This window comes from Pseudochaenichthys georgianus, unplaced genomic scaffold (genome assembly GCF_902827115.2).
Source record: "Pseudochaenichthys georgianus unplaced genomic scaffold, fPseGeo1.2 scaffold_895_arrow_ctg1, whole genome shotgun sequence".
Lineage (NCBI taxonomy): Eukaryota > Metazoa > Chordata > Actinopteri > Perciformes > Channichthyidae > Pseudochaenichthys > Pseudochaenichthys georgianus.
The window spans coordinates 13,117-41,001 of record NW_027263429.1 but is presented as its reverse complement, the minus strand read 5'-3'; the positions used below and the strand labels follow the sequence as shown (position 1 = coordinate 41,001).

At 38.2% G+C, this 27,885-nt stretch overlaps 1 protein-coding gene across 1 annotated transcript; it reads right to left on the bottom strand.

Moving 5' to 3' along the window:
• ighd (immunoglobulin heavy constant delta) lies at positions 1-27,698 on the bottom strand. Its single transcript, XM_034080123.2, has 23 exons — positions 27,672-27,698; positions 15,609-15,684; positions 13,488-13,787; positions 11,691-12,035; positions 11,260-11,583; positions 10,709-11,097; positions 8,837-8,875; positions 8,428-8,466; positions 8,019-8,057; positions 7,298-7,337; positions 7,059-7,210; positions 5,356-5,390; positions 4,482-4,897; positions 4,102-4,389; positions 3,697-4,008; positions 3,307-3,591; positions 2,829-3,116; positions 2,424-2,735; positions 2,034-2,318; positions 1,569-1,892; positions 1,081-1,395; positions 330-617; positions 1-158 (listed from the first exon to the last, which is right to left on the bottom strand). The coding sequence occupies exons 1-23, from the start codon at positions 27,696-27,698 to the stop codon at positions 1-3; spliced, it is 5,076 nt and encodes a 1,691-aa protein (XP_033936014.2).
• Between the last annotated feature and the right edge of the window lie 187 nt (positions 27,699-27,885).

The following is a 27,885-nucleotide window of genomic DNA, read 5'->3' as shown; positions in this document are numbered from 1 at the left end:
TTATCTTACCTTAAACATGGTAGCAAAGACACCATAGATGAAGGAGATGAGGAAACACGAGAGAAAAGTGAAAGCCAAATACCAGCCTTCGACACCGGTTTCTTGGTTCACATCTGCATGCAGGATGTCATCTAGAAAATTACAGTCCTCCAAGTTGTCTGTGAAATAATGAAAATTAGATTTGTCAGTTAAATGTTGTGGTGTGACACGACAAATACTACATTGACTTGGACACACCGAAAGAGAGAACGTTAAAATATATTATCTTGCAATAGACGGTTGACCTTTTTAATTTGCAACAAAGACATGGATCATAAACAAACTCGCACCTGGTTTTGATGAATTCAGGGATATGCTGGTGTTTGCATGCGTCACCCTGCAGGTGATGTTGACCCCAGGTAACCAGATGACTTGAGACAGACTAAGGTGGCTTTGGATGCTGAACGTTCCCTTTGGGCCTCTGTGGGGTTCACTAGTGTTGTAGTGCAACAGTTCCCTGCTGTCATCGAGGAACCAAGTGATGTTTATGGAAGCTGGACTGTAGCCAAAGACCAAGCAAACAAGTTCACCAGAGCTCTGGAGAATGGTGGCCGAAGGTTTGCTGTATGTCACTGTGGCTGGAGAAAAGGATCATGACAGTTATTTTTGAATTAAATTGTATTTGGATTATAAAAAATCAAGAAACACCTGTATTTAGAGGGGATATACCATAGTTTCTACTAGAAAATGCTTTTAATGTAAAAAAGCAAGTGTTCTTCTGATAATCTCTGGCGACATGTTAGTGCTTATCTCTCTCTCCCCTCCTGTAAAAACAAAGTCTGCTCTGATTGGAAGAAATGCTTACAGTCACTTCTTTACCTTTTTGCTTACTGCTACTCTGCAACATTATGAGCAAGCTACGGTGGACAAAAAACCGCGGTCCACGGTCAAAATAAATTATTTTGAGTGTCGGTATTTTAGCTTATACAATCAACAACATTCTGTCATTATGAAAATCCAGGCGTAGGCCCCCCTTTGATCTTAACACATCTCCATTATGATAAACAACTGCAATTTTACTAAAAGTTATACACGGCTCACCGAAAACATCCTTCATAGTGCTTTTAAAAGGCTTTTCAGATGACTCATGCGTAACAACACAAGAATACGCGGGCTCATTGTCGTCGTCAGTTTTTGAAAGTCTGCTGCTCATTGAATAAGTGCTGCTCCCGGAGTACTTCCATGCAGGACTGTTGGTGTAACGAGTAGAGGGGAGTCTCCGGTCATTCTCTTCCCAGTTCACTATGATGTTGGCCGGGAAAAATCCAGAAACTTCGCAAACTAGTACGTTGACTTCTGATGTAGACATTTCAGAGGTAGTCGGTTGTATTATCTTCACTGTTGGTTGGTACATGTCTTTAGAAACGGAAAAAGAAGGCAAGAGGAAATAGAGAATTATATTATGACCATTTATCATCAAACATCTTGTAGGATTTTTTTATGGAGGGTTCTGATGCCTTCTCAAATTATGTTTAGAAACAGCTATAAGCAATCACAACAAATCATATGCTTTTTATGCATAACACTACCTCTGATTTTGTTTATATGATCCACGTAGACCTTGTTGGAACATCGGTGCGTTGCCTCACAAGACACATGTTTATATGCATGCCAATCCTCCACCGACACAATCAGAGAACTCCACAAAGTCTCTGTCCCATTGCTGTGACTCACTGGTGGCTCCTTAAGGGCATTCGGGGAATTACTGCCATCTACTTTCCAATTGACAGAGAAATCACTAAGAGACGGGCCAACCAGAAGACAGGTGATATTCACCCGTCTCTTATTCATAAGCTCCTGGAGTGGTGGTCCCTGAACATACACACCAACTGTCGTAGATGATGCTGGAGTTACTGGAAAAAGGGAACAAGACATTTAAAGGGGGAGCACATGCAACACCAATCAAGTAATGATTGTGAGATAAAGGATTCAAATTCAAAAACATGTTTAATGTACACTTACTGCAAGGGTATGATTACTGATTTTCATTTTACCTGAGCAGACACTGATGTCCTTTCTCACAGTTTTTTCCAGAGACTTGTCATAAACTTCACAAGTGAAGACCTTCCCTGTGCTCCACTCTGCTTGAGGGATCTGAAGCTGACTGGTTACCGTAACACGTCCATTGACATCCATGCTGATTTCATTAGTTGTTTGAGAGCTTTGCTCAGACTCAGGAGACCATTTGATTTGTGGGTTGAAGCCCGATCCAGAGCACGAGAGTATCTGGGGTCCTGATTCTTCACTGGGGGCCAGGAGAAGTTCCACTGATGGCTCCACTGAAAAATGAGATGTATCAATGCCCCAATTAAACAATAAGTGAATATTTTAGGTTTAAAACACATGTCAACTGTCATCAAGGAAGAAAGTATTACTTCTCTCACCAAAAATACTGCCAATGGAGTTTGATTCAAAGCTGTTGGAGAAGCCTTGGTTCACTTTGCAGGTGAGCTTTGCATTTTCCTTCCAGTAACTTTGAGGGACAGAGAAACTTGTACTGATTGAATGGAGGCCTGGGGCTTGAGGAAGATCGACATAAAGTTGGCCAGAAATGTCAACACTGTTGCTCTGAAAAGTGACGTACAGGTCATGGGATGAGAGCTTTGTGACGTCACACTTCAGCACAGCACTTTCTCCTTCCAGAAAATCCTTTAGAGATCTCCTGATGCCAACCAATGGAGCTGTAACTGCAGGCCCTGGATGATATAGAAGAAAACAAAGCAGATTATATTGTTTTATGTATTTAGTTGTCAAAGACATCTATTATTCATATAGTATAGTAATCATACCTGCAACATTCACAGTCTTCTCAGTGGATGAGAAGCACTTATGGTCAGCTTTACATGTCAGAACGCCAAGTTGTTTCCATCGACTTGAGGTCAGCGTCACTTCACTGAGAATATGTGTTGTGTTACTCTGCACTGAGCTACTTTCTGTCACTTCATCCATCAGCCAGGTCACCTTGGCTTTAAACATAGTGTGGACCAAACATGTAGCTTTCACCGTGGATCCTGCCATCATTACAGTCTTGAAGCTGGGGATCTCCACATGGATGGAGGGAGGGGCACTTGAACAAGCTGATAGGAAACAAGGAAAAAACATTATGATGCAACACCAAAATGCTATTCAATGATACCTTTGTAAATACTTTTTATATTCTAAGATTATACTGACACAATACTTAAACAAATGTTTTTGAAACACGTTTTGATTGGTCAAATGGTTCATAGTAGATGGTTGGAGTTTTGAGTCTCCACTTAGTTTTACCTGAGCAGACACTGATGTCCTTTCTCACAGTTTTTTCCAGAGACTTGTCATAAACTTCACAAGTGAAGACCTTCCCTGTGCTCCACTCTGCTTGAGGGATCTGAAGCTGACTGGTTACCGTCACACGTCCATTGACATCCATGCTGATTTCATTAGTTGTTTGAGAGCTTTGCTCAGACTCAGGAGACCATTTGATTTGTGGGTTGAAGCCCGATCCAGAGCACGAGAGTATCTGGGGTCCTGATTCTTCACTGGGGGCCAGGAGAAGTTCCACTGATGGCTCCACTGAAAAATGAGATGTATCAATGCACCAATTAAACAATAAGTGAATATTTTAGGTTTAAAACACATGTCAACTGTCATCAAGGAAGAAAGTATTACTTCTCTCACCAAAAATACTGCCAATGGAGTTTGATTCAAAGCTGTTGGAGAAGCCTTGGTTCACTTTGCAGGTGAGCTTTGCATTTTCCTTCCAGTAACTTTGAGGGACAGAGAAACTTGTACTGATTGAATGGAGGCCTGGGGCTTGAGGAAGATCGACATAAAGTTGGCCAGAAATGTCAACACTGTTGCTCTGAAAAGTGACGTACAGGTCATGGGATGAGAGCTTTGTGACGTCACACTTCAGCACAGCACTTTCTCCTTCCAGAAAATCCTTTAGAGATCTCCTGATGCCAACCAATGGAGCTGTAACTGCAGGCCCTGGATGATATAGAAGAAAACAAAGCAGATTATATTGTTTTATGTATTCAGTTGTCAAAGACATCTATTATTCATATAGTATAGTAATCATACCTGCAACATTCACAGTCTTCTCAGTGGATGAGAAGCACTTATGGTCAGCTTTACATGTCAGAACGCCAAGTTGTTTCCATCGACTTGAGGTCAGCGTCACTTCACTGAGAATATGTGTTGTGTTACTCTGCACTGAGCTACTTTCTGTCACTTCATCCATCAGCCAGGTCACCTTGGCTTTAAACATAGTGTGGACCAAACATGTAGCTTTCACCGTGGATCCTGCCATCATTACAGTCTTGAAGCTGGGGATCTCCACATGGATGGAGGGAGGAGCACTTGCATGGACTGCAGGAACCAAAAACACACTTGTCTATACATGTTCTCATTAACACTCCTTTTTTTCCCCCATTGTGCTGTGAAGTAGTAGCTGTACTTACGTTGACAAATACTTATTGTTTTTATAAATTCCGTATTTTTTTGAACGGACTTGCATGTATAAATTGAGCCACCTGCCCACTCTGTGATATTCGGCACAATCTCGCTGCTTAAACTGAAGGTGTTCTCCTCTTTTTCCACACTCTGCAACTTCTTCTGGGTACCCACATTAGTTAGATGTTGGTTGTCCTGCTTCCACTCCACTGTCAGTCCGTCAGGAAAGTAGCCACTTAGGGTGCAGATGAGTCTGACTGGTGAGGCCTCAAATTCACCTTCCCACAAAGGGTGTAGTGTGATATTTGGAGGGACAATCCGCTCTACTGAGATAGAGAAAATATCCATTACTTGCCTCATTCTAAAAGTTAGATGTGGACAATTTTCAAATATAAGATGATTTAGTCTTTTATGATATACATACCTTTTTAGTCAAGTTACCAACTGCATTTTTTTTATATCTAGGTGTATTATATTCATATAAGGCTGGGTGGCAGAGTTGTACTTTTAAATGGTCTGGTGTCTTACAGTCAGGTGGAGACGAGGCTTGAAGTCTGTTGCACAGATGTTGCAGAATGACAGGGCAGAGTGATCAGGGCAAGCAGCAAGCGGAAGCATTGAGTAACACCCAGGTCCCAAAAAAGTACCAAAATACAGAAGTGAAACACTGCCAAGAGCAACGGTGCATGACAGCCACCAGGTGTGAGGTGTGGTTATGCCAGTAAAAGAAACAATGTGCACATTTAAATGTCTCATATCAGTTTTCACATAGATTTTACATGACTTCTCATGACTTTGATAAAGGTTTTAGTTCTCAATTCCATTAATAATAGACTTGAGAACTTACCGACTGTAACAATAAATTTACATTTACACATTTACATAATGAGTTTAACATGGGCTGTTGATTCCAGGTGCTGGGTAGGTTACAAAAAAACGTCAAGAGCAACGTCAATGGTTATCTTTAATGAAATATTTATTTTTCAAAAACACACAAAGCTCTTTTAAGAAAAATGATAAAGGACAGTTGCGATAACTTACATGGTATCATGAGTTTATAAGAAAGAAATGTCAAAAACCAGAAAGTTACAGAAAGTTCACCTCGTTTCATTTAACCTGAAAAGACAAAAGAAAATGGATTAGAAATAACTAATAATAACTGTATCAATAAATGGTATCAATACTTAGTGTTACAACTGGCTTATGTTGTAGTATGCTGTTCTCATTTCATTCATTAAGCTTCATTAATCTATGTGAAAGATAATATTCAACACTCAATAAAATGTTAAGACAAAACTTTATGTATGATGGTTACCATAGGGTTGACTTAACATCTTTGTAGAAAAGTCTTTAAAACTATTTACGTAAAAAGGGATTTTTTGTACTGTAGGATCTGTGTCCGCCCCTCAACATGCCTACATCATTGATATTGGGACTTTGCTAAAAACTCTTTAATAATGTATTACTACCTTTTATTAAAAACATTACTATATTTACTATAAAGAAAATATGAATAATGTGAGGTTATCTTTGGTGATACTGTATTACTTCTCAAAAAGACTACGGATGTTTTATTTATAGTTCAATGTCCATTTAAGTGTTCAGGTCTCCCGTGACACGTTTCAAGTTAAAATTATATAATAACTAAGCTCTAGTTTTTTGTTGCCCAATCAAGATTTATCTTTGACTTTAGACACCACAGAGGTTACTGTAGTTAATAATATAACGTTTTAAAAACTTTTTTGGGGGAAATTGTATTCTAATATTAGTCTATTATAGTCAGATAACGTAATGATCCACTGTCTTCACTATAGGGAATATAATGATTGAATTGTATCACATTTTTTACTTAAATATGTGGTGAAATGTGTTTTGGTGCCATACAATAAAAGGACAACAGGATTATACGGCTATGAATGCATAATAAGTTAGTTATGATGTAGATAAAACAATATTGGATGATAGTCATTATTTGTGACTGTTTTGGACTTAGATAAATCATGGGTCAAAATTAACCCGTGAACACCAGTAACAGCTTTCGAACACAACACAAGGGTTAAACTTTGTTTTTATTTAATTTGTTTACCTAAAGAATCCTAGTTGTATTACTCTTTAGCAAAAGTTAATTCCTTTGCTCAGATTGCAAAAAAATACTTAGATCAAGTTTAAAGCAGCTGTGAACAATGCAGATCCCACAGTTCTGATCGCGTGCAATTAGTTTTACTCAGATTTTATGCATATGGCTGGTTGTTCTTTACTATTTAAACGTTTTTTATAAAATAAGATTACAATAAATAGTATTGCTTATGTTAATTTATTGAATCATAACCCTTGTATCATGCTGCCTATCTTATTGCCTGATTCTAGCCAATTCACAATAAGGCAGATATGATTACTATCACGTATTATTATCACATATTCTGACATTTCATTTACAACGTCTATTCACTACATGCACCCTTTGTAACTTCTCATATTAGTGGAGTTTTCTGTCCACCCCTTAAAGAAGACATCCAACTATTTACTCAGTTGTCTTTTTCTGGCTGAATTCAATCCACATCATTACCTAATCAACTCATTGTTACCTTGAAAGCAGTGGTTCCAATGGAGAACAGCAGAGTGATGAGGAAGAGAAGGATGAAGGTGATGGCTGTGCTTCCCATGTTATCTTCTTCTACCTCTGTGTATCCCATGTCATATCCTTCTACCTTCTTGTCAATGTCCGTTTGGTTGGAGTCTGGATGTACAGAAATTATTCAGTTAATGCCTGACAAACCCAGCTTTAAAACAGTAGCTCATGAGATGATTACTATATCATAATCACTTCCCTCCCCCACGCTTAATAACCTCAGGTCAGTGTGAAACTACAGTAAATCAATGGCAGTCAATCCAAGTTTAACCACAAATTTAAATAATGTAACTGTATACATTATTGTAAGTGTAAAAGGCTGGGCTAAAGGTCCCACTAAAATTGATTATGATAATTAAAGTCATCCTACAATGATCTTGAATTGCTTTTGAAAGACCCCTTTATGTGCCATGACCTGGCTTGTGAATCAGTCAATTCATTATTCGACCATAGAGCTGGAGTTTGGCCGTGAATAACTATTTGTCTTATGTCGGGCTGCAAGACCCAGTAGTAGAAACACACGTACACAAAGACAAGTCACACAAACAATGGTAATACTATGTATACAAAAAACAATAAACAAATAGATTTTCTTCATTAGATTTTGTGAGGTGATGTTGTTACATTTGATCTATTTTAATCACTGCTTAACACACGGATGGCTTAACCTAATGTGTGTTGCATTAGGAGAGCACTGTGACTCTACACTTAATGTATCCAATCCAATTTATTTCTATAGCACATTTAAAAACAACAGAGTTGAACAAAGTGCTGAACATCAACAACTGTATAAAAATATAGCATGAATACATACAAAATAGACATGAAACAAATGTAAAACACGAGAAAATGAAACCAGATCAGAAGCCACAGACTGAAAAACTCTCCGTAAGGGAGTATTTGATGCTGAACTTACCATCATGTATGTGGCATGGACAAAGGGCACCAAGTTTGTCTGCAAAGTGGAACATAAAGATTAGATGACACCACTTACAAGATCCTACCAAAGGATTAATGGTAAGACTGAAAAACTCCTACATGATGTAAAAACAATACAAAACACCAGTAAGATAATTCTTCACTGTGTCCTCATTTAAAAAAGGCGGCACAGATTGTCCTGAAGTAGATGCGGATGTACATATCATCAAACTCTCAATGGAGGACATGTTATTACACCACTAAGGAACAGTATATTGTCAAGTCAAGGTTAACAACCCATCTCTGGATAAGATTTCGTGGGAGACCGAGACTGGAAATCCAATACTTGGTGCTGACCCAATTACCAACCTTAAAGGCCGTAAGGGAGTATTTGTTGCTGATCTTACCATCACGTATGTGGCATGGACGATGGGTAACAAGTTTGTCTGCAAGGTGGAACATAAAGATTAGATGACACCACTTACAAGATCCTACCAAAGGATTAATGGTAAGACTGAAAAACTCCTACATGATGTAAAAACAATACAAAACACCAGTAAGATAATTCTTCACTGTGTCCTCATTTAAAAAAGGCGGCACAGATTGTCCTGAAGTAGATGCGGATGTACATATCATCAAACCCTCAATGGAGGACATGTTATTACACCACTAAGGAACAGTATATTGTCAAGTCAAGGTTAACAACCCATCTCTGGATAAGATTTCGTGGGAGACCGAGACTGGAAATCCAATACTTGGTGCTGACCCAATTACCAACCTTAAAGGCCGTAAGGGAGTATTTGTTGCTGATCTTACCATCACGTATGTGGCATGGACGATGGGTAACAAGTTTGTCTGCAAGGTGGAACATAAAGATTAGATGACACCACTTACAAGATCCTACCAAAGGATTAATGGTAAGACTGAAAAACTCTCCTACATGACGTAAAACAATACAAAACACTCGTAGGATAATTCTTCACTGTGTCCTCATTTAAAAAAGGCGGCACAGATTGTCCTGAAGTAGATGCGGATGTACATATCATCAAACCCTCAATGGAGGACATGTTATTACACCACAAAGGAACAGTATATTGTCAAGTCAAGGTTAACAAACCATCTCTGGATAAGATTTTGTGGGAGACCGAGACTGGAAATCCAATACTTGGTGCTGACCCAATTACCAACCTTGAGGGCCGTAAGGGAGTATTTAATGCTGATCTTACCATCACGTATGAAGAATGGATAAAGGGCACCAAGTTTGTCTGCAAGGTGGAACATAAAGATTGGATGGAGCCACTTACAAGACCCTACCAAAGAATTAATGGTAAGAATCTATGGAGCAATTGTTCAAAACATGTTTTCAATTCCTCTTGTCATGCCATCAAACACGTGTTATTTTTTTGTGTATCATGTAGCAGGGATTTTCTTCTTTAGTTCTTCTATCTGTGGCCAGAGCCCTAATTGTTCTCTAATGCTTGCAGGAGGAACGACTCAGCGTCCATCAGTGTTTATGCTACCTCCCCTAGAACATACTAAAAAAGAAATGGTGACCCTGACTTGCTTAGTGAAAGACTTCTACCCGAAGTATGTGTTTGTGGCTTGGCTTGTTGATGATCAGGAATCAGGCTTACAATACAACACCACAAGCCCTATAGAAAACCAGGGATCCTATTCTGCTTATGGCCAGTTAACTCTCAGCCTTGAACAGTGGAACGACAATGACACTGTGTATAGCTGTGTTGTTTACCATGAGTCTATGGTCAAAACAGGAACTAAAGCCATTGTCAGATCCATTGGGCACAGAACATTTGAAAGAACCAACCTGGTCAACCTCAACATGAACATCCCCGATACGTGCAAGGCCCACAATTAGATGTGATTCTGTGTCACTGTGTCTTCGGCTGTTTGTTGTTTAATGTTTGTGCTTGTTATATCACACTGTGTTTGTCGTTTTAATGCAGATTCAAAATAGCTCATGAGATGATTACCATATCATAATCACTTCCCTCCCTCACTCTTAATAACCTCAGGTCAGTGTGAAACTACAGTAAATCAATGTCAGTCAATCCAATTTTAACTACAAATAAAAAACAATGTAACTGTATACATTATTGTAAGTGTAAAAGGCTGGGCTAAAGGTCCCACTAAAATTGATTATGATAATTAAAGTCATCCTACAATGATCTTGAATTGCTTTTGAAAGACCTGGCTTGTGAATTAGTCAATTCATTATTCGACCATAGAGCTGGAGTTTGGCCGTGAATAACTATTTGTCTTATGTCGGGCTGCAAGACCCAGTAGTAGAAACACACGTACACAAAGACAAGTCACACAAACAACGGTAATACTATGTATACAAAAAACAATAAACAAATAGATTTTCTTCATTAAATTTTGTGAGGTGATGTTGTTACATTTGATCTATTTTAATCACGGATGGCTTAACCTAATGTCTGTTGCATTAGGAGAGCACTGTGACTCTACACTTAAAGTATGATAAACATGGAGATCAAACTAATATTAAATAATAAAGACATAAACAGCATGCGACATACAACAACTGAGTTGCAAAGAGCTTTTTTTTATTTTGAATCTGCATTAAAACGACAAACAGTGTGATATAACAAGCACAAACATTAAACAACAAACAGCCGAAGACACAGTGACACAGAATCACATCTAATTGCAGGGAGCCTTGCACGTATCGGGGATGTTCATGTTGAGGTTGACCAGGTTGGTTCTTTCAAATGTTCTGTGCCCAATGGATCTGACAATGGCTTTAGTTCCTGTTTTGACCATAGACTCATGGTAAACAACACAGCTATACACAGTGTCATTGTCGTTCCACTGTTCAAGGCTGAGAGTTAACTGGCCATAAGCAGAATAGGATCCCTGGTTTTCTATAGGGCTTGTGGTGTTGTATTGTAAGCCTGATTCCTGATCATCAACAAGCCAAGCCACAAACACATACTTCGGGTAGAAGTCTTTCACTAAGCAAGTCAGGGTCACCGTGTCTTTTTTAGTATGTTCTAGGGGAGGTAGCATAAACACTGATGGACGCTGAGTCGTTCCTCCTGCAAGCATTAGAGAACAATTAGGGCTCTGGCCACAGATAGAAGAACTAAAGAAGAAAATCCCTGCTACATGATACACAAAAAGATAACACTCATTATGTTTGATGGCATGACAAGAGGAATTGAAAACAGGTTTTGAACAATTGCTCCATAGATTCTTACCATTAATCCTTTGGTAGGATCTTGTAAGTGGCAACATCCAATCTTTATGTTCCACCTTGCAGACAAACTTGGTGCCCTCTATCCATTCTTCATACGTGATGGTAAGTTCAGCATTAAATACTCCCTCACGGCCCTCAAGGTTGGTAATTGGCTTGGCATCAAGTATTGGATTTCCAGTCTCGGTCACCCACCAAATCTTATCCAGAGATGGTTTTTTAACCGTGACTTGACAAGATACCGTTCCTTTGTGGTGTAATAACATGTCCTCCATTGAGGGTTCGATGATATGTACATCCGCATCTGCTTCAGAACAATCTATGCCGCCTTTTTTAAATGAGGAGACAGTGAAGAATTATTAAACAGAGATGGCTGCAAAAACATGAAAATTGAACTCTTTGTATACAATTTTTAAAGATAAAGTAGTCATTTACCGGAAATTGGAGATTTCTTTGTGATCGTTTCATTCACGTAACTTGGACCTTTTTCCCCTTTCCCCTCAAACAGACATGTGACTGAGCTCTTCAAAGTCGGGTCACTGGGATTTATCGTGAGGAAACTTGCTGCGCTGTACAGTGAAGTTCCATTCTCGTCCTTTCTTTCCACAGAACGAGTTTTCATCTCGTGGATTTTGGTTGTGATTTCTTGATTGTTTGTCAGCCATTTGAACTTATATTCGTCAGGTGAAAAATCAGTGGCCAAGCAGGAGAAGTGAGACTCACTTTCTTCAGAGGAAGTGGAGGCTAACACTTTAAGAGTTGGATCTCTATAAACCACCACTGAAAAACAAACATATACACAAATGTGTTTGCAGAAGCAGATAATCATATATATATATATGCAGAAGCAAATGGGAACAATGTGCTACAATGCTTATTTTTTTATTATATTCACATATATTATATTTGAGTGTATGACTTTTTTTGTATTTCACATGGTGATTATGCTCTTCCGTTTAACACTTCCTGTAGCTTGTTAATAAAGACTGCAGAAAAATAAATAAAGTTAATAGTTAAAAAATAAAAGACTTGTATGTAACAAACAGAGCTGTCATGCTTGCTTCTGCATATACATTAGAGGCTCGGACAAGCGAACACACAGTTAATAATCAACATCGATAAAAGGGGAAGCAGACAGACATTTGTAAAATGCAGATCGACGGAAAGAAGCAGGACATACAGTATAGCAGTTATCTGTTTTTTTTAACAGGTGCAGAGGTACAGTAAATTAGAAATGAAACAAATAGACCAAGTTAACAGCTGAGTTTTAGCCTTCTCGTTCCACCTCACTGTAAGATTTGGCCGTTATCCCTATTATTCTAAAACAAAAAATATTTAAGGATACACTATTTCACACATCATTTTGCAACAATGAATTCTATTTTCATGCTCTCCTGTGTTAATGTTCCTTTGAAATGACAGATGGGAGTATATCTGTCTTTTTGAACAATTAAACCGCTATTCATTCATTTGACGATATACAAAATGAGCAGCTCGGTATACCATTATAAAGGTTAAGGTTGAGCTCAGTCTTATTTAACAATGGACCAAAACTATAAGGCTATTACAGTTCTGTAAACATTTCCCCCGTTAACTTAAAACATATTTATTCAACATTGCCTTTAATTAACAGTGACTCTTCCTTTGTTTTGAATATTTACTGACAGGTTGAATTGTTCTTATCATAAGTGTTCCTGCTATTTGCTGCCTCCTTTTTATTGTTAATTGTTCAATTGTTTATTTGCAATATGCAGGATTTACACTAGTTTTAAGATGCCATATTTAATAAACTCTTGTTTAATAGCTTTTGTGTACAACGCCTTGAAGCACAATTTTTTGTTTCAATATTTGTTAAATTTGTTATTTTTGGAATTTAAATATACATAAGGTGACCAACTGATCTTACATTTTATTTTATGTTATCAGTATCTTAAGTATTAGTGACTAGAAGTAGCCTTGTAGCAGTGCACTATAAAGTGTAAAACTTTCTTCGACACTACACTCCCAACCTATTCATTCTGAAAATATTATATATTATATATAAGTTATTACCACACTGCGACAATTTAATTTAATTGAATAAGAACAAATAATTAACATTTATGATAAGCACATACCATTTCATTTAATAAGAACAGATAATTAACATTGTTTTTCCACCATGAGAAACTTATTTGCTAGATTTTTAATTAACTACTAAGACACTTACATTTGACTTAACAAAGGTCTTACCTGGCTTTACGAAGACACCCTCCGCCGTTCCCGCTTGATGTGTCACGGTACATTTGAATTCCTTATTGGCATCCCAGTCCACTCTACTCACTTGGATTTGACTGACACCCTGATAGAAGTTGTTCTTCTGTATGGGGGGGTACTGAATGAAGTCTGTCAAGGGCAAGTTTGCCCCTTTGCTCCATCCGTAGGTCAGAGCAGACGGTGTGAAGCCTGTGGCCAAGCAGCCGAGAGTGACTGTGCCTCCGGTCCCGGAGCCACATTGCATCAGAGGAAACACAGTTGGTATAGTGGCAGTGGCTGAAAAAAGAAATAACATACGTGTTAATACAATTACAAATAAATTGTATATAACAGACATTTTCACCAGGCATTAGGTAAAACAGTGATAAGACAATTTAGTTGATGAATTAAATGTAACAAAGCACCGTCCTGATTTCTTAAATTATCCTTTCACGCACCTTTTATGTTCCCCTCTTTCGTCTAGATTTTTGATTGTTGGATAATGTTTAACCTACCTCAATTAAATCACTTTTTGAGTTAAATGGATGAACGTTTAAAGTCACTAACCATCCATTTCTTAATCTCAAATGTAGCGGTTATGTATGAAATAAGAAAGTATTCTTACCTGATGAAACAGTTACCGTTGTACCCTTTCCCCAGTAATCAAAAGCTGCGTAGTAGCACAGTGCTGAATCTACTTAGCTGTTAGTATTATAAGGCTACATCTAATGGCGAGCGGAAAGGTTTGACTTCATTTTTTATTAATCACACTATATTATTAAATCCGCTTGCTAACCCAAGCTACAGTTACCGCAAATATCCACCATTGTGTCCTACTGAGAATATCACTGACTGTGTATTCAAAGCATTATTTTTTAAGTTAGACTTCACATTCTAAAAAATAACTTTACATGATATTGTGCAGTCTGAAAAACACCTTGTTGTAGACTTTAAATGGTCAAATTCTTACCTGAGGACACTGTTACCATAGTGCCTTTTCCCCAGTAGTCGAAAGCCCAGTTTCCACAGTTATGAGAGTCAACTGACACTTCTCACAAAAACTCATTACTTTACTGTCCCTTACTTAATGTCACACAATTTGGTTACGGCAGTTACAATCAAGCTCAAATATACACCTGTTGCTAGACTTGCTTTACAACTGAACAAAATCATGTAAAGCTTTTCTCAGATTCTCTATCAGGCTGCAAAGGACTTTTGGCTGTTTTAAAACTGACCAATAGTTGTGACTACATGAAAATGACAATATGTATTTTAGTTAGATGATTAGGCATTTCATTCTCTAATTGGAAATATTAAAATGACATACCTGAGCTGACGGTGACCATTGTGCCTTTTCCCCAGTAGTCAAAAGCGTAGTCACAGTTCAACAAGTTATCAACCTCTGCATACAAAAACCTGTACCCTGACAATCTACCCTCTGAAAAACGTTTACCTGAGCTTTTTCAAACAAGGACACTTTTCAACATTTTGAATTGAGTGTATTGATTTGAACAGATTTGTCTCACAGTATCCCAGAATTAAATGAATTGCATGGTGTCAGAAATTCATTTTTTTTTTAACTACCAATTTATTTACGTTGAGATTTAAGTATATTAGAGAAAGAAAAATAAGAGTGCCTTACCTGATGTGACTGTAACCATTGTGCCTTTACCCCAGTAGTCAAAAGCACCGTAGCACAGTGTAATGTGTCAACACATCTAACGTACAAAAAGGAGCACCTTAAAGATGCATTTGGTGCTCCCAAATCTAAATATGATGTATTCAATAGAGTAATTATTACATTTTCAATATAAAGACCATAAAAGCTTTTGTTACCTGTTGTGACGGTCACCATTGTTCCTTTCCCCCAGTAGTCAAAGTAGTAGTCACAGTGATATGTTTCAATAGATCTTAGTACAAAATATTTTATAGCTACTATTATCTAATAAATGACGGTACCTATTCAGTAAATTACTTTATACCTAACATTCACCGTGATATTGTTTTTGCTACAGATTAATGTTATTTATGAGCAGAGTTAGAATATAGAAAAATGCAACAATAAACCTGAAAGAAATTGAATTGTCTTCACTTGATATATATTTAATTATTACTCACCAGAAGTCACTGCGACTTGTGTTCCTTTCCCCCAGTAGTCAAAGTATCCGTCACAGTGATATATTACAATCTGCTTCTAATACAAATACTTCAAATGATATTTGCCAAGAAAAGCATTCACGTTGGTCTCACTGCTGAAGCAATACCCACTGTACAGTACAATTTATTAACCACTTCCCTTGAGATATGCATTTCCTGTGGTCTGGGTTATATAAAAGTATGTGTGTTTTGCCAACGGTTAGTGAACACTTCCTCTTTATCAGACCCTCCAGCTCCTGAAGCAATGGTTATAGACCTTGTCCACATATTCACAATTGAAGTTTAAAAATGTGTATTCTTTGTAACCTGATCTATTATAAACACAGACTTACTGTCCGTCTTAAAGATATCTTGTGTTTTAGTCCAATAACTAGCTTACAAGCCTTGTGTACATGTTAGTGTTTAACATTTTACACATGTAAGGATTGCATTTCTAACCTTCCATGCAGCTAGTGTTTATTTTCACTGAAACATTAAACATTATTATCAGGTTTAATTGTATCAAAGCAAAATAAAGGTGTTTAATTTTAAGTCCCTACTTCAAATTGTGATAGCGAACTGGCTGGAAGGTGAAGAATTGAATTCACACTTAATGTAAACGGTTACACCTAAATTGAGAAATGTATGATGTCATTTGAGAAAATGCGTTTAGGTGGTTAAAAGCAGCACCAACATTGTGTTCACAGGATGCTTGGTGTACTATTTGAGTAAAAAGTTATTTTATTCAATCTCATAATACAATTGCAATGGTGGTGTTTACTTCATGGTTACACTTTAATACGAAATTCATGTTTACTTATGTAATGTGTTGTTCAATCTGAAGCAATAATCTAGAGGTAAATAGTCGTTCCTCCACTTTTCAATTCCGTTATTCCAAAATTGCAGTTGTATGACGACAGACACATACAAGTTGTAGTGTATGTATCTGTACTGACACAGTTGGGGCTTTATGAGAGTTTGACACGTTTAAACCTTAAAACCTCTTCTACACCGCACACCCGATACCGGGGGGAAAAACGCGTCATCTTAAGGAAACAGCGTCTGAGGGCATCTTCATATTCAATAAACTATGAATGTTTTATATCCATGTAATGGGAAGAAACTCAGCTAACTGATCTTTTTTTTTCTTTTTTTTCAAAAAACCACAAAGCTAGCGCCGAGCCTCTGAATTAGCTACGAGCGAAACAATCTTAAGAACTCTAGCTACATTGATCGATATACTTATTGTATCTGTACAAACAAGCTTAGATAACATCCTGAGAGTCCACAGATTATAGAAGTATAAGGATCATCACTGAGCGATCATAACTCGTGACAGGAGAAACAAATACAGACAACACACGAGTAGCTTTAGGTAGCAAAACACGGAGATATGCTCACCTTAGCTGTTATTCTGATCAAAAGTCGTGTTCAATGACATTACAACGAGAAAAAACGTGGCTGAAGGTTAACCCATAGGTTATAGCAATGGGTCTGTCACTTTGAAAAAAGTATTGATAATCCATAATTCCATTTTTATGCAAAAATCGGAGAAGAAAAATTAGCTGCTAATGGTAGCCACCAGAGGTTAGCGCAGCTTCCGGTTTTTCTACGCATCTCTCTCACTCCTTATTTAGTAAGCTGTGTGTGTATGTGGGAGTTCCCCTCGATTCCATTGGCTCTGACGGTTAGAAAGAGATGTCAATCAGCAAAATCGACCAAGGGGGGCCAGAGATATGGAAAATCCACCCAAATGACCCCAGAAGTGTTTTTTTTTGCTAAACCTCTCTAAAAAGGTCAAATGTCATTTGTTTTGCATCAATCTTGATACAGGGTACTTATTATATGTTGTACTTTGGATTCCTAAAGCTTTAAATCTACCTTACCATCATCCAAGGGTAGTTTTCACTATAAGTAACAAATAATATTTGGACGGACACTATAATTTACATTTTTTTACTATGTTCAATCTGAATTTTCTTTAAAATAAAAAACATCTATATTGATTCGGACTTTTCTACATCCAACTCACAGGTTTATCATTACTTTGAGAAAAAGGATTATTAATTTAACCCTTTTAGAAGGGAAGATATGGTCATTTGTTCTGGTTATGTAATTTTGGAGCCTGAGACCTGAAATGCAGCTTAACATTAAAGCACTAAATACCTAATCTTTTATCATTAACATAGCCACACCCATCCAAGCTGCATTAACATGAAAAGCGGCAAAACGTCTCTGCGCGGACGTTGCCGTTTTGTTTCTACGGGAAATGTGGTGCTTGACATTGTCAAATTCAAATTATTTCAACTTTGACTGTGTTCACTGACCTTTTTATGTGCAACCAATCAGATTACAGCTGTGCTAAGCGGTGCAAACTAGGGGAGGTAACTGTATAAATTAAATGTGAATGCAGCTTTACGTAGAAATGGCAGGTTTGATATGGGCCTGTAATTGTTCATTACTGAAGCATCTAGATTATTATTTTTTAAGAGCGTTTAAATGACTGCAGTTTTCAGGGCCTGTGGAAAAATACCTGAGTGAAGAGATTTGTTTACTATATGAAGTAGATCTGAGGCCATGCAAGGCAAAACATCTTTGAAAAATCCTGTTGCAATAATATCAAGGCAGCAGGAGGAGGATTTCAGAAGTTGTATAATGTCCTCTAGGATTTTATCATTAATCTGATGGAATTGTGTCATGATGTCTGCATTGATGTTAAGTGGACACAGAGACAACATATTTGCTGTTCCTGATGCAGAGGCACTGACTGCTTGTCTGATTTTCTGAATTTTGTCAGTGAAAAAGGAGGCAAAATCATTGGCTAATTCAGAGGCTACTGACACTGGGGGGTTAGTTAGTCTGTCGACGGTAGCAAACAAGGCACGTGCGTTGTTTTTGTTTTTGGTAATGATGTCGGAGAATAGAATAGAATTCCTTTATTGTCATCACACCAGGTCCAACGAAATTTAAAAAAGCAATCCTCGCAGTGCATTTCCACATAAAACGAATACATATATTATCTATATAAACATATACACATTAAACATGCTCACACATCCATACATGCCCGCACATTATTTAAATACAGTTTACAATATAAAAAAACAACACAGGGATGATATTTTGCATCTCTGATGTCGATCAGTTCATAAGTTAATACAACTATTAAAAAGTAGTGGAGTTGGAAGTTGTAACTGTTCAGTTCAGCGTTTGACAGTGTTCAGTTCTGAACACTGTCAGCGTGTTAACGTCAACGTGTTAACGTCAACGTGTTAACGCACGACAATCGTTCAGAAGAACGATTGTCGTGCGTTTTTCAATTCCAAATTATAAAGGCCAAGTCTCTCTTTATAGATTTCAAAGTGAACCTGAAGATTTGTTTTTCGCCACCTGCGTTCAGCTTTTCGACATTCTCTTTTTTCTGTTCTCACGGTCATGGCCTTTCTCCATGGAGATATTTTCTTGCCAGACACTTCCTTTACCTTAGTTGGAGCAATGGCATCTATAACATTTTTAATTTTTGAATTAAAATGATCTACTAGTTCATTTACTGAGATGTTAGCAGGGGCAAGTGTGGAAGAAAAATTCTGAGTAAACATTTCCCTAGTATTTTCAGTTAAATATCGCTTTGTGGTTACCTCTTTTTGAACATTTTTGTGAACAGAAATAGAGCTCTCAAAGAACACACAGGAATGATCAGAGAGCGCAACATCAGTCACCACAACCTTAGAGATATTCAGACCCTTTGAGATAATTAAGTCCAGAGTGTGCCCCTTATTGTGCGTGGGCTCCGTCACATGCTGAGTCAGTCCATCGCTATCAAGAACACAAAACAGTTGTTCAGCTGAAGGGCCACATATTCAAAAGAATCAAAGTTTCCATACGATGTCTTCCTGCATTGAAGGGAATCATTGAACAGAATAGCAACTCCACCCCCTTTCTTATGCATTCTTTCCTGACTCATAAAACTAAAGTTGGGAGGGGTTGATTCGATAAGAACAGCTGCACTGTTATTTTGTTCAATCCAAGTTTCCGTTAAAAACATAAAATCGAGATTGTGCTCAGTGATAAAATCATTGATTAAAAATGTTTTTCCTGCCAAATACCTGACATTTAATAAAGCTAGTTTAAGTTTGTTAAACACACTATCAGTCAGGTTTTTTGTAACAAGCTGTGTCTGACATGGAATCACTGCTAAATTAGAAAAACTCACACAAACGTTTGAGCGCTTCCTGTTTCTAAGATGATTCACCGCTCTTAATCTATTACCTATCAACACAGATATCAGCAAAGCTACTGGCAGGCAGGGCCCCGGCATGTGCTGGAAAGAGTTGAGAGTGCCATACGCCCTTGAGCCTGGACCCAGCACATATCAGTAAGAGTTTGTTTTGTTTTGTACACACACATCCTTATCAGGCTTCGGAGACTGCAGATGCTTTCTTGAAGGGAGGGGAGGTGGTTGACGTAGGCACGGTGATGGAGACGGGGGAGATGGTGCGGGGGTAGAGGACATGCTGCCAGGGGGGGCAAGTGGTTGACGTAGGCGCGGTGATGAGGACGGGGGAGATGGTGCGCGTCTCTGCAGTGATTTTGGTGGCCGTCGTTGAGGAGCGGGGGTAAAGGACATGCTGCCAATCCTGCGTATCGCCTTAGTTTGGTCTTTGAACTCCAGGAAGGAATCGGTGCCAGCCCTCTGTATCTCCTTTGTATGTTCAGCGATCTCCAGGAGGGTGGGCGAGGGTGAAAGGGTGAACGGAGTATCCTCAAAGGCGTTGACAGGGGGGGGGGGGTGACGGGCAGTGGAGACTCCTCCATGTGTCTCATACTGTAGGTCTCCCATAATCAGAACATTCCTCAGGCGGGTGCAGTGATAATTCTTCTTGTGTCTTTCTCCTGTTTTGATTCCTCTTGCCGCTTGTCCTTGGCAGAGGGAACAGATTGATGACGCAGGCAGTTGAATATGTTAGAGATAAACAATTTCACTCCTGACTTGTTCAGGCAAACTCCATTTGCCTTGAAAATATGTAAAACTGGGTGGGACTTTCGGAAACAGTTCTAAATTGGTTTGAATCCTACCTAAAGGACAGAAACAACTTTGTTTCTATAGGTAAATACACATCTGAGTTGACAAATATGACATGTGGGGTTCCTCAAGGCTTGGGGCCTCTTCTCTTTAACATCTACATGCTACCACTGGCTCAGATAATGAAAAACAACAAAATAAGTTACCATAGCTATGCAGATGACACACACATTTACGTAACAATTTCACCAGGAGACTATGCTCCAATTCAAACACTGAGTAAGTGCATTGAACAAATCAATGACTGGATGTGTCAGAACTTTCTCCAATTAAACAAAGATAAAACTGAGGTAATGGTTTTTGGAGCCAAGTCAGAACATATAAAAGTTAGCGCTGAGCTTCAGTCTGCAATGTTCAAACCAACAGATAAAGCCAGAAATCTAGGTGTAGTCATGGACTCTGACCTGAGTTTCAACAGTCACATTAAAACAGTTACTAAATCAGCCTACTATCACCTAAAGAACATATCTAGGATTAAAAGACTAATGTCACAGCAGGATTTGGAAAAACTTGTCCATGCTTTTATCTTCAGTAGACTCGACTACTGCAATGGTGTCTTTACAGGTCTCACTAAAGAATCTATTAGGAAGCTGCAGCCGAGTCCTCACTAACACTAAGAAAGTGGATCACATCACTCCTGTTCTGAAGTCTTTACACTGGCTTCCTGTGTGTCAAAGAATAGATTTCAAAATACTGCTGCTGGTTTATAAAGCACTGAATGGTTTAGGCCCAAAATACATTTCTGACCTCCTGCTAAATTATGAACCATCCAGATCTCTCAGGTCTTCAGGGACTGGTCAGCTTTCTGTCCCCAGAGTCAGAACTAAACATGGAGAAGCAGCGTTCAGTTATTATGCTCCAAACATCTGGAACAAACTCCCAGAAACCTGCAGGTCCGCTGCAACTCTGACTACTTTTAAATCCAGGCTGAAGACTTTTCTTTTTGTCGCTGCTTTTAATTTAAGTATTCATATCTTAGACTGCACTGTAACTTTTATCCATGTACTTTTTATTTTAATGTTTAATTGAACTATTCATATCTTAGACTGCACTGTAACTTTTATCCATGTATTTTTCTTTTAATGTTTATTTTATTAGCTTTTCTTTTTAATGACTGATTTTAAATGCCATTTTCTTAATGTCTTTCATTTTTTGTAAAGCACTTTGAATTGCCTTGTGTTGAAAAGTGCTATATAAATAAACTTGCCTTACGCAAAAGGCAATGAGTAGTTCTATAGTGCACAAGTAGCCAATTTAAACAAGTATTGTAGAACTTATCAAAACAAATCACAGAGCCTCAAGAGAGTTAAGCTTAGTTTTTGAAAACTTAACATTAGACCACACTTTGTCCCAGACCTACATATGCAGGAACTTGTGAGGTGGGTTGAAGATCTTTGATTTAGTGTTTGTTCTAAGCCAGAGTGGCGGTGTGGTCCTATGGATGGCAATAATGGTCTGCTATTCCGTTGGTCCACCACTTTTTGTCCTGACAACTTGTCAGTCATTGAATGGATTTTTGACCTGACATCCACGGTCCCAAGACTATCAATCCTACTTAATGTTGTGTTTCCCCAACCTTTCTTCTATAGTCTAGCTTCGACATACACTATATAGACAAAAGTATTGGGCCACATACACATTACACCTACAGGAGCTTTATGACATCCCATTCCAAATGTTTAGGAATCCCCTTTGCAGCTATAACAGCTTCCACTCTTCTGGGAAGGCTTTCTACAATATTTTGGAGTGTCTCTGTGGGAATTTTTGCCCATTCATCGAGAAGAGCATTTGTGAAGTCAGACACTGATGTTGGACGAGAGGACCTGGCTCTCCGTTCTAGTTCTTCCCAAAGGTGTTTAATGGGGTTGAGGTCAGGGCTCTGTGCGAGTCAGTCAAATTATTCCACACCAAACTCATCCAACCATGCCTTAATGGACATTGCTTTGGGCACAGTCATGCCAGTTTCCACTGCTCTGAGTCCTGTGGTGCTTTACACCAATCCATCCAACGCTTGGCTTTGTGCTTGGAGATGTAAGGCTTGCATGCAGCTGCTCGGCCATGACAACCCATGCCATGAAGCTCCCGGTGCACCGTTTTGGTGCTGATAGTAATGCCAAAGCTGGTTTGGAACTCTGCAGTTATTGAGTCAGCAGAGCTTTGGCGACTTTTACGCAGTATGCGCCTCAGCACTCGGCGAACCCTCTCTGTAACTTTAAGTGGTCTTACACTTCGTTGATGCGTTGCTGTGGTTCCTAAACGTTTTCACTTTGCAAAAATACCACTTACAGTTGATCGTAGAATATCAAGGAGAGAAGACATTTCACGAACTGACTTGTTGCAACGGTGGCATCCTATTACAGAACCACGTTTGAATTCAGTGAGCTCTTTAGAGCGACCCATTCTTTCACAAATGTTTGTAAAGGCAGACTGCATGGCTAGCTGCTTGGTTGTGGCAATAGGAGTGAATGAAACAGAATTCAATGATTAAGAGCAGTGTCCTAATACTTTTTTCCATATAGTGTGCTATTGATATTATGGTTTTGAGTGGCTTTGACTTTCTTTTTGATCTCTGGTGAATTGTAAAGATCTTTGTTGATCGACATGTCATCTACCTGGTCAAAGTTCCTATTTTTTCTACTTTTTTTGACGAAATATTTGCAAACTGTACCATGACCTCGGACAAATATCTACATTCTGAGCCATAGATGTCCCCATTAGCACTCCGTCAGTGTCCCCAGAATAAAGTTGCCATTAACAGTGTGTATCCCATATTATATTAAAGGTCCCATATCATACTGTTTTTCATCAATATATTATAGGTCTCATATACAAAACATGTCTCTGAAGTGTTTGGCTCCAAACACCATACAGATCATTGCAACATCCCATAAACCCCTCTGTTTCAGCCCTGTTTCAAAAGTGCTGATTCTCTGTCTGTTACTTTAGATGAAAATAAGGAGCCCCTCCCCACGCCCCTCTGAGAGATATTTGGTTCCAAAGAACACAATAGTGCTCTGAGGAGATTCAGGTGATAAGGCGGAGGGGGATACCTTGGTTAGTTATTGGTTAATGGTTACACACAGGGCCGCCGTGGGGCCTCACTTCGTGGAGGGGGCCTCGCGGAGGGGCCCTAATCTTGCAGAGGGAGCCTCACCTGAAGCTCAAATGCGGCGCACCTTTTATGCGCTTATGCGACGCAATAGTGTAAGCGCGCCACAGTTTTGCCGCTGCAAGGCTTCGGCGCTCGCAGTTCACGCGCGTCCTGACTAGTAGTCCTGTAGCTAACATGTAACCGAGACATTTCTTCCCACAAAAATGGGCTGATTCGTTGAGGCTGCTCTCGTGCTAACCTTATCTTACCTAGTTAGACTAAATTGCATGAAATCCTAAAACCATTAAAATGTTTTTAAATGTTTATTCTGTGATAGACAAAGTCACTAAGTCTACGTAGTAAATACTTTTCAATGGTACTGGCTAAGACAAATGTTATCTATTAGAATGGAATTGCTTGATTCAATAACTTTTTTAATCTTGAAAACATAAAACATACAATTTTTCTGGCATGCTTTTGCGTTAAGTATTATCATGTCTTATCGGGCTGGTTTCTGAGCCCTTGGCTTTCAGTCTAAACGTTCAGTTTGTTGACTGGATGAGGAAACACCTGCTGTGGTTAAGGTTGTTTCCTCTGTGTTACATAAATATTAACCAGCAAGGAAGTCAAAAAGTACCCACATTTTCATTTATCTTTTGATAGTGTCTGTTACTTAGTCTAACTGTTTTGAGTGTATGTGTGTGTTTGTATAGAACATTTAAAGTTATGGGTCGCAGTTTGCAGTTCATTTTCTCATCAAATACATGTTGGATCCTTACGTTGTGACCATTCATCAAGTTAAAAACATACTTTAAACTGTAATTTGTAAGTAGGCCCACCTTATTCCTCTTTTAGTTTTTCAGTATGTGAAATATATAATTTTTGATATCATTATTGCTGTTGCTGCATACAGTACCTAGTGCCACATACTTATATGTGGCATATACAAAAACCTTTGCATTATTTGTTGCATGGTTGATATTCTGTCTGCAACCAAACACCACTAAAACATATAGTAATGGATCTATATCAAGATTAAGGACAAATTACATTCACACGCTTCTGATGAGTGATGAATGGCGTTTTGAAAAATATGATATGATAGCAAGACAAAAACAGCTTTTCTGGGGTTTGTGGGTTTCTAAGGTTTTAGGTATAGTGACTCTGGGCCTCCATTCAGTTTAGGACAGGTTTTTGTATTACCATATAGCACTGTGCCCCCCCCGTTCCACACAGTGCCACATACTCGTACAAAAACCTGACAGTGTGTGTGGTCAATGTTTTGTACTCGGCAGGAGTATTCACAATATTTCAGCACTCCTTTTTTTTTAACTGAAATCATACAATATATTTATATTATTTTTGTCATTTTACACTTGGAAACCTAATAACTTTTTTATGACCACAATCTTCTGGGTGTTAAGGTCACTTTATCAGTTTTAAGCTCTTAAACCACCATTTGTATTGTCAGTATTTAATTATTTATCATTACAACTCAACCACAACAACTTATATCATGTTGAAACTTAATGAGCAGTAATGGGACCTTAAGTGCAATATAACATATTGACTACTAATATATTTTTAGATTAGACTATTCCTTACTTTTAACTTTCTTTTGCAATTAAATATATTTGTATTTTATATTTTTATATTTGCTGTTTTCGTATGGTTTGTATTAGTGCTGGGAGGTATACCGTTTTCATACCGTGAACTTTATACCGTATGATGTGATTTTTTCATATACCGCAATACCGTTGCAGTGTTACAAAATGTGTAATGTCTGACATGTCTTGATGTCTCAATCCTCAACAAGCTTTACCAAAGCCTTAATGTCGCCTCACTAGTCTGTACATAATGTTAAGCTTTGGTGCCTTTATGATGTTCATAGTGTAGCCATTTCGACTGTTAAATAAAGTGTGTTAAAGTCTCTATATTGAGGGATAATCGTGCAGTGCCAGCCAAGTTGCACTAGTTATATTTGTTTAAATACTTGTCTGTGTTGTGTACCTTGGCTTGAAGTGAGGTTTATTAAGTTGCACTTTCTTCTTTTATTCTGAACCTAAGTTTGAAGGTCAATCATAATTCAAATGTGCAGTTTCAGGGAAGGGGGGATTTGTTTACATTTTCAAACAATGCTTTTCTTGTTAGTTGTTATGTGGTACGCAACGTTTGCACAATAAAATGTTTTACATTTTGCAGCTGTTTCATGCATTTTGATTCCTTCCCCAAATAAGACTCATGAGGGCCACTGCTGATCAGGTGTGTTTGTGTGTAGCCAAAACTTATAAATGTAAATACATTTCCACTCATTGAAAAATAAATAAATGCCATGATACACTGTGATACCGTTATAATTTGGAAAAATACTGAGTTGTTGTCATACCGCCCAGCCCTGATTAGTATTAGCAACTCCTGCACAGCAATTTCCCTCTGGATAACAACATGGTGTCTTATCTTAATCTTTTTCTTAAGCATCTTTACTCATCTTAAGAGTTTATTTTGTACAAATACAGGCATCAGAAAGCACTCTGACCTTCTGAGCCGTCTTTTGTATCATCAGCATCATACACAGCATTCCCTTCAGTCAGTGCAAATAGGTTTTTGTCACACAATGTATCACTGTGGGAGCCGCTATATGGAGCACTGTGATACAGCTCCATACAAAAACTCCACCCAGTACACTGACTGACATGACAACACACACATGTTGCTCTGTGTTTGTAATCTTATAATCTAATCTTGTAAAAGGAACCATCAGTGCAATAGTTTTCTAATATTTTCTTTTTTCATCTGTTGTGTTGCATATACACCTGAACAATGGCTTTACATTATGGAAATGGTGCAATTAAACAAATGTGTGTAATATCCTCCTAAATTAAACGAGAAGCAGAATTACTCCAGCATGTAATAAGATCAAAAGGCTCTGACAGGATGATTCATATTTCAAACTGGGCATATTGTATTCAGGCATGTTGTCCAAAGTTAAGTGTGGGTTAACCCAGCAGAAAGGTGTTATTAACACTGTTGGTAGGTCAAGCTTTTTTGAGTATTTTAGTTCCAGGGTTCGTACGGTCATTAAAAACCTGCAAAAGTCATGGAAATTCTAAATGCAAATTCCAGGTCCTGGAAAAGTTATGGAAAACAATATTTTTCCCAAAGTTTTGGAAAAGTCATGGAAATGTAACTAACTATAATTTATATTTCATCTAATCGCCGAAATATTAATACTATAATGATAATAAATACTGTATAGTAATGAAACATAAAATGGCATTTCACTGTCGAGGTATTTTGCTGGTGAGATTTTTACCATCACGCCCTCGAGTCTAGTCTACAGTGGCTTTAGCCTGTAGAAGCGTGATTTGTTTTAGACAGGCACAACATGTTTCATATGCAGACCTTATTTTCCTGTTCCATGTTAAAATAAACAATTTTCAGTGGTGCCGCTGAGAAAGAGTAATAGTTTTGGTCATGTAAAATTAGGTAAAGGTCATGGAAAAGTCATTGAAAATCATTGGTGAAAAAGTGTATGAGCCCTGTGGTTCAGGTTTTTGTATTGCCCAATATCACTGTGGCTGCCATGCCATCCACAGTGCCACACGCTCATACAAAAACCGTTGCTTGATACAGTTCATTGTATTTCTCCCTTTTGTCTGCTCTTACTTTTCGTTGTACTTTCTCTTTTGGTATTTTTTATGTATCTTTTTTAAACATCAAAGCAAATTCTTTTTACCGTCCTTACCAGATTCCGACTAGTAATTTATAAGCCCATGTTGCCTAACAAAATCCTATGTAATTGATCACATTATTTTCAACTATCATACATCTGTGCTTCTCATGAGGAGGTTATGTAGGTCACATATCTCACCTCCTGGTTTCCTTCATAGCACCACATGTCCTCCAGTGGAAAGGGTTTTTGTCACACAATGTATCACTGTGGTTGTTATACTGCACTGTGATATGACTCCATACAAAAACTCCACCCAGCAAACTGGCTGTCACAACACACACACTTGCTTTGAACCCTTTCATTTTAGTTGATGATTTTACGATTTAATCCTAGAACAAAATCACCTGTACAA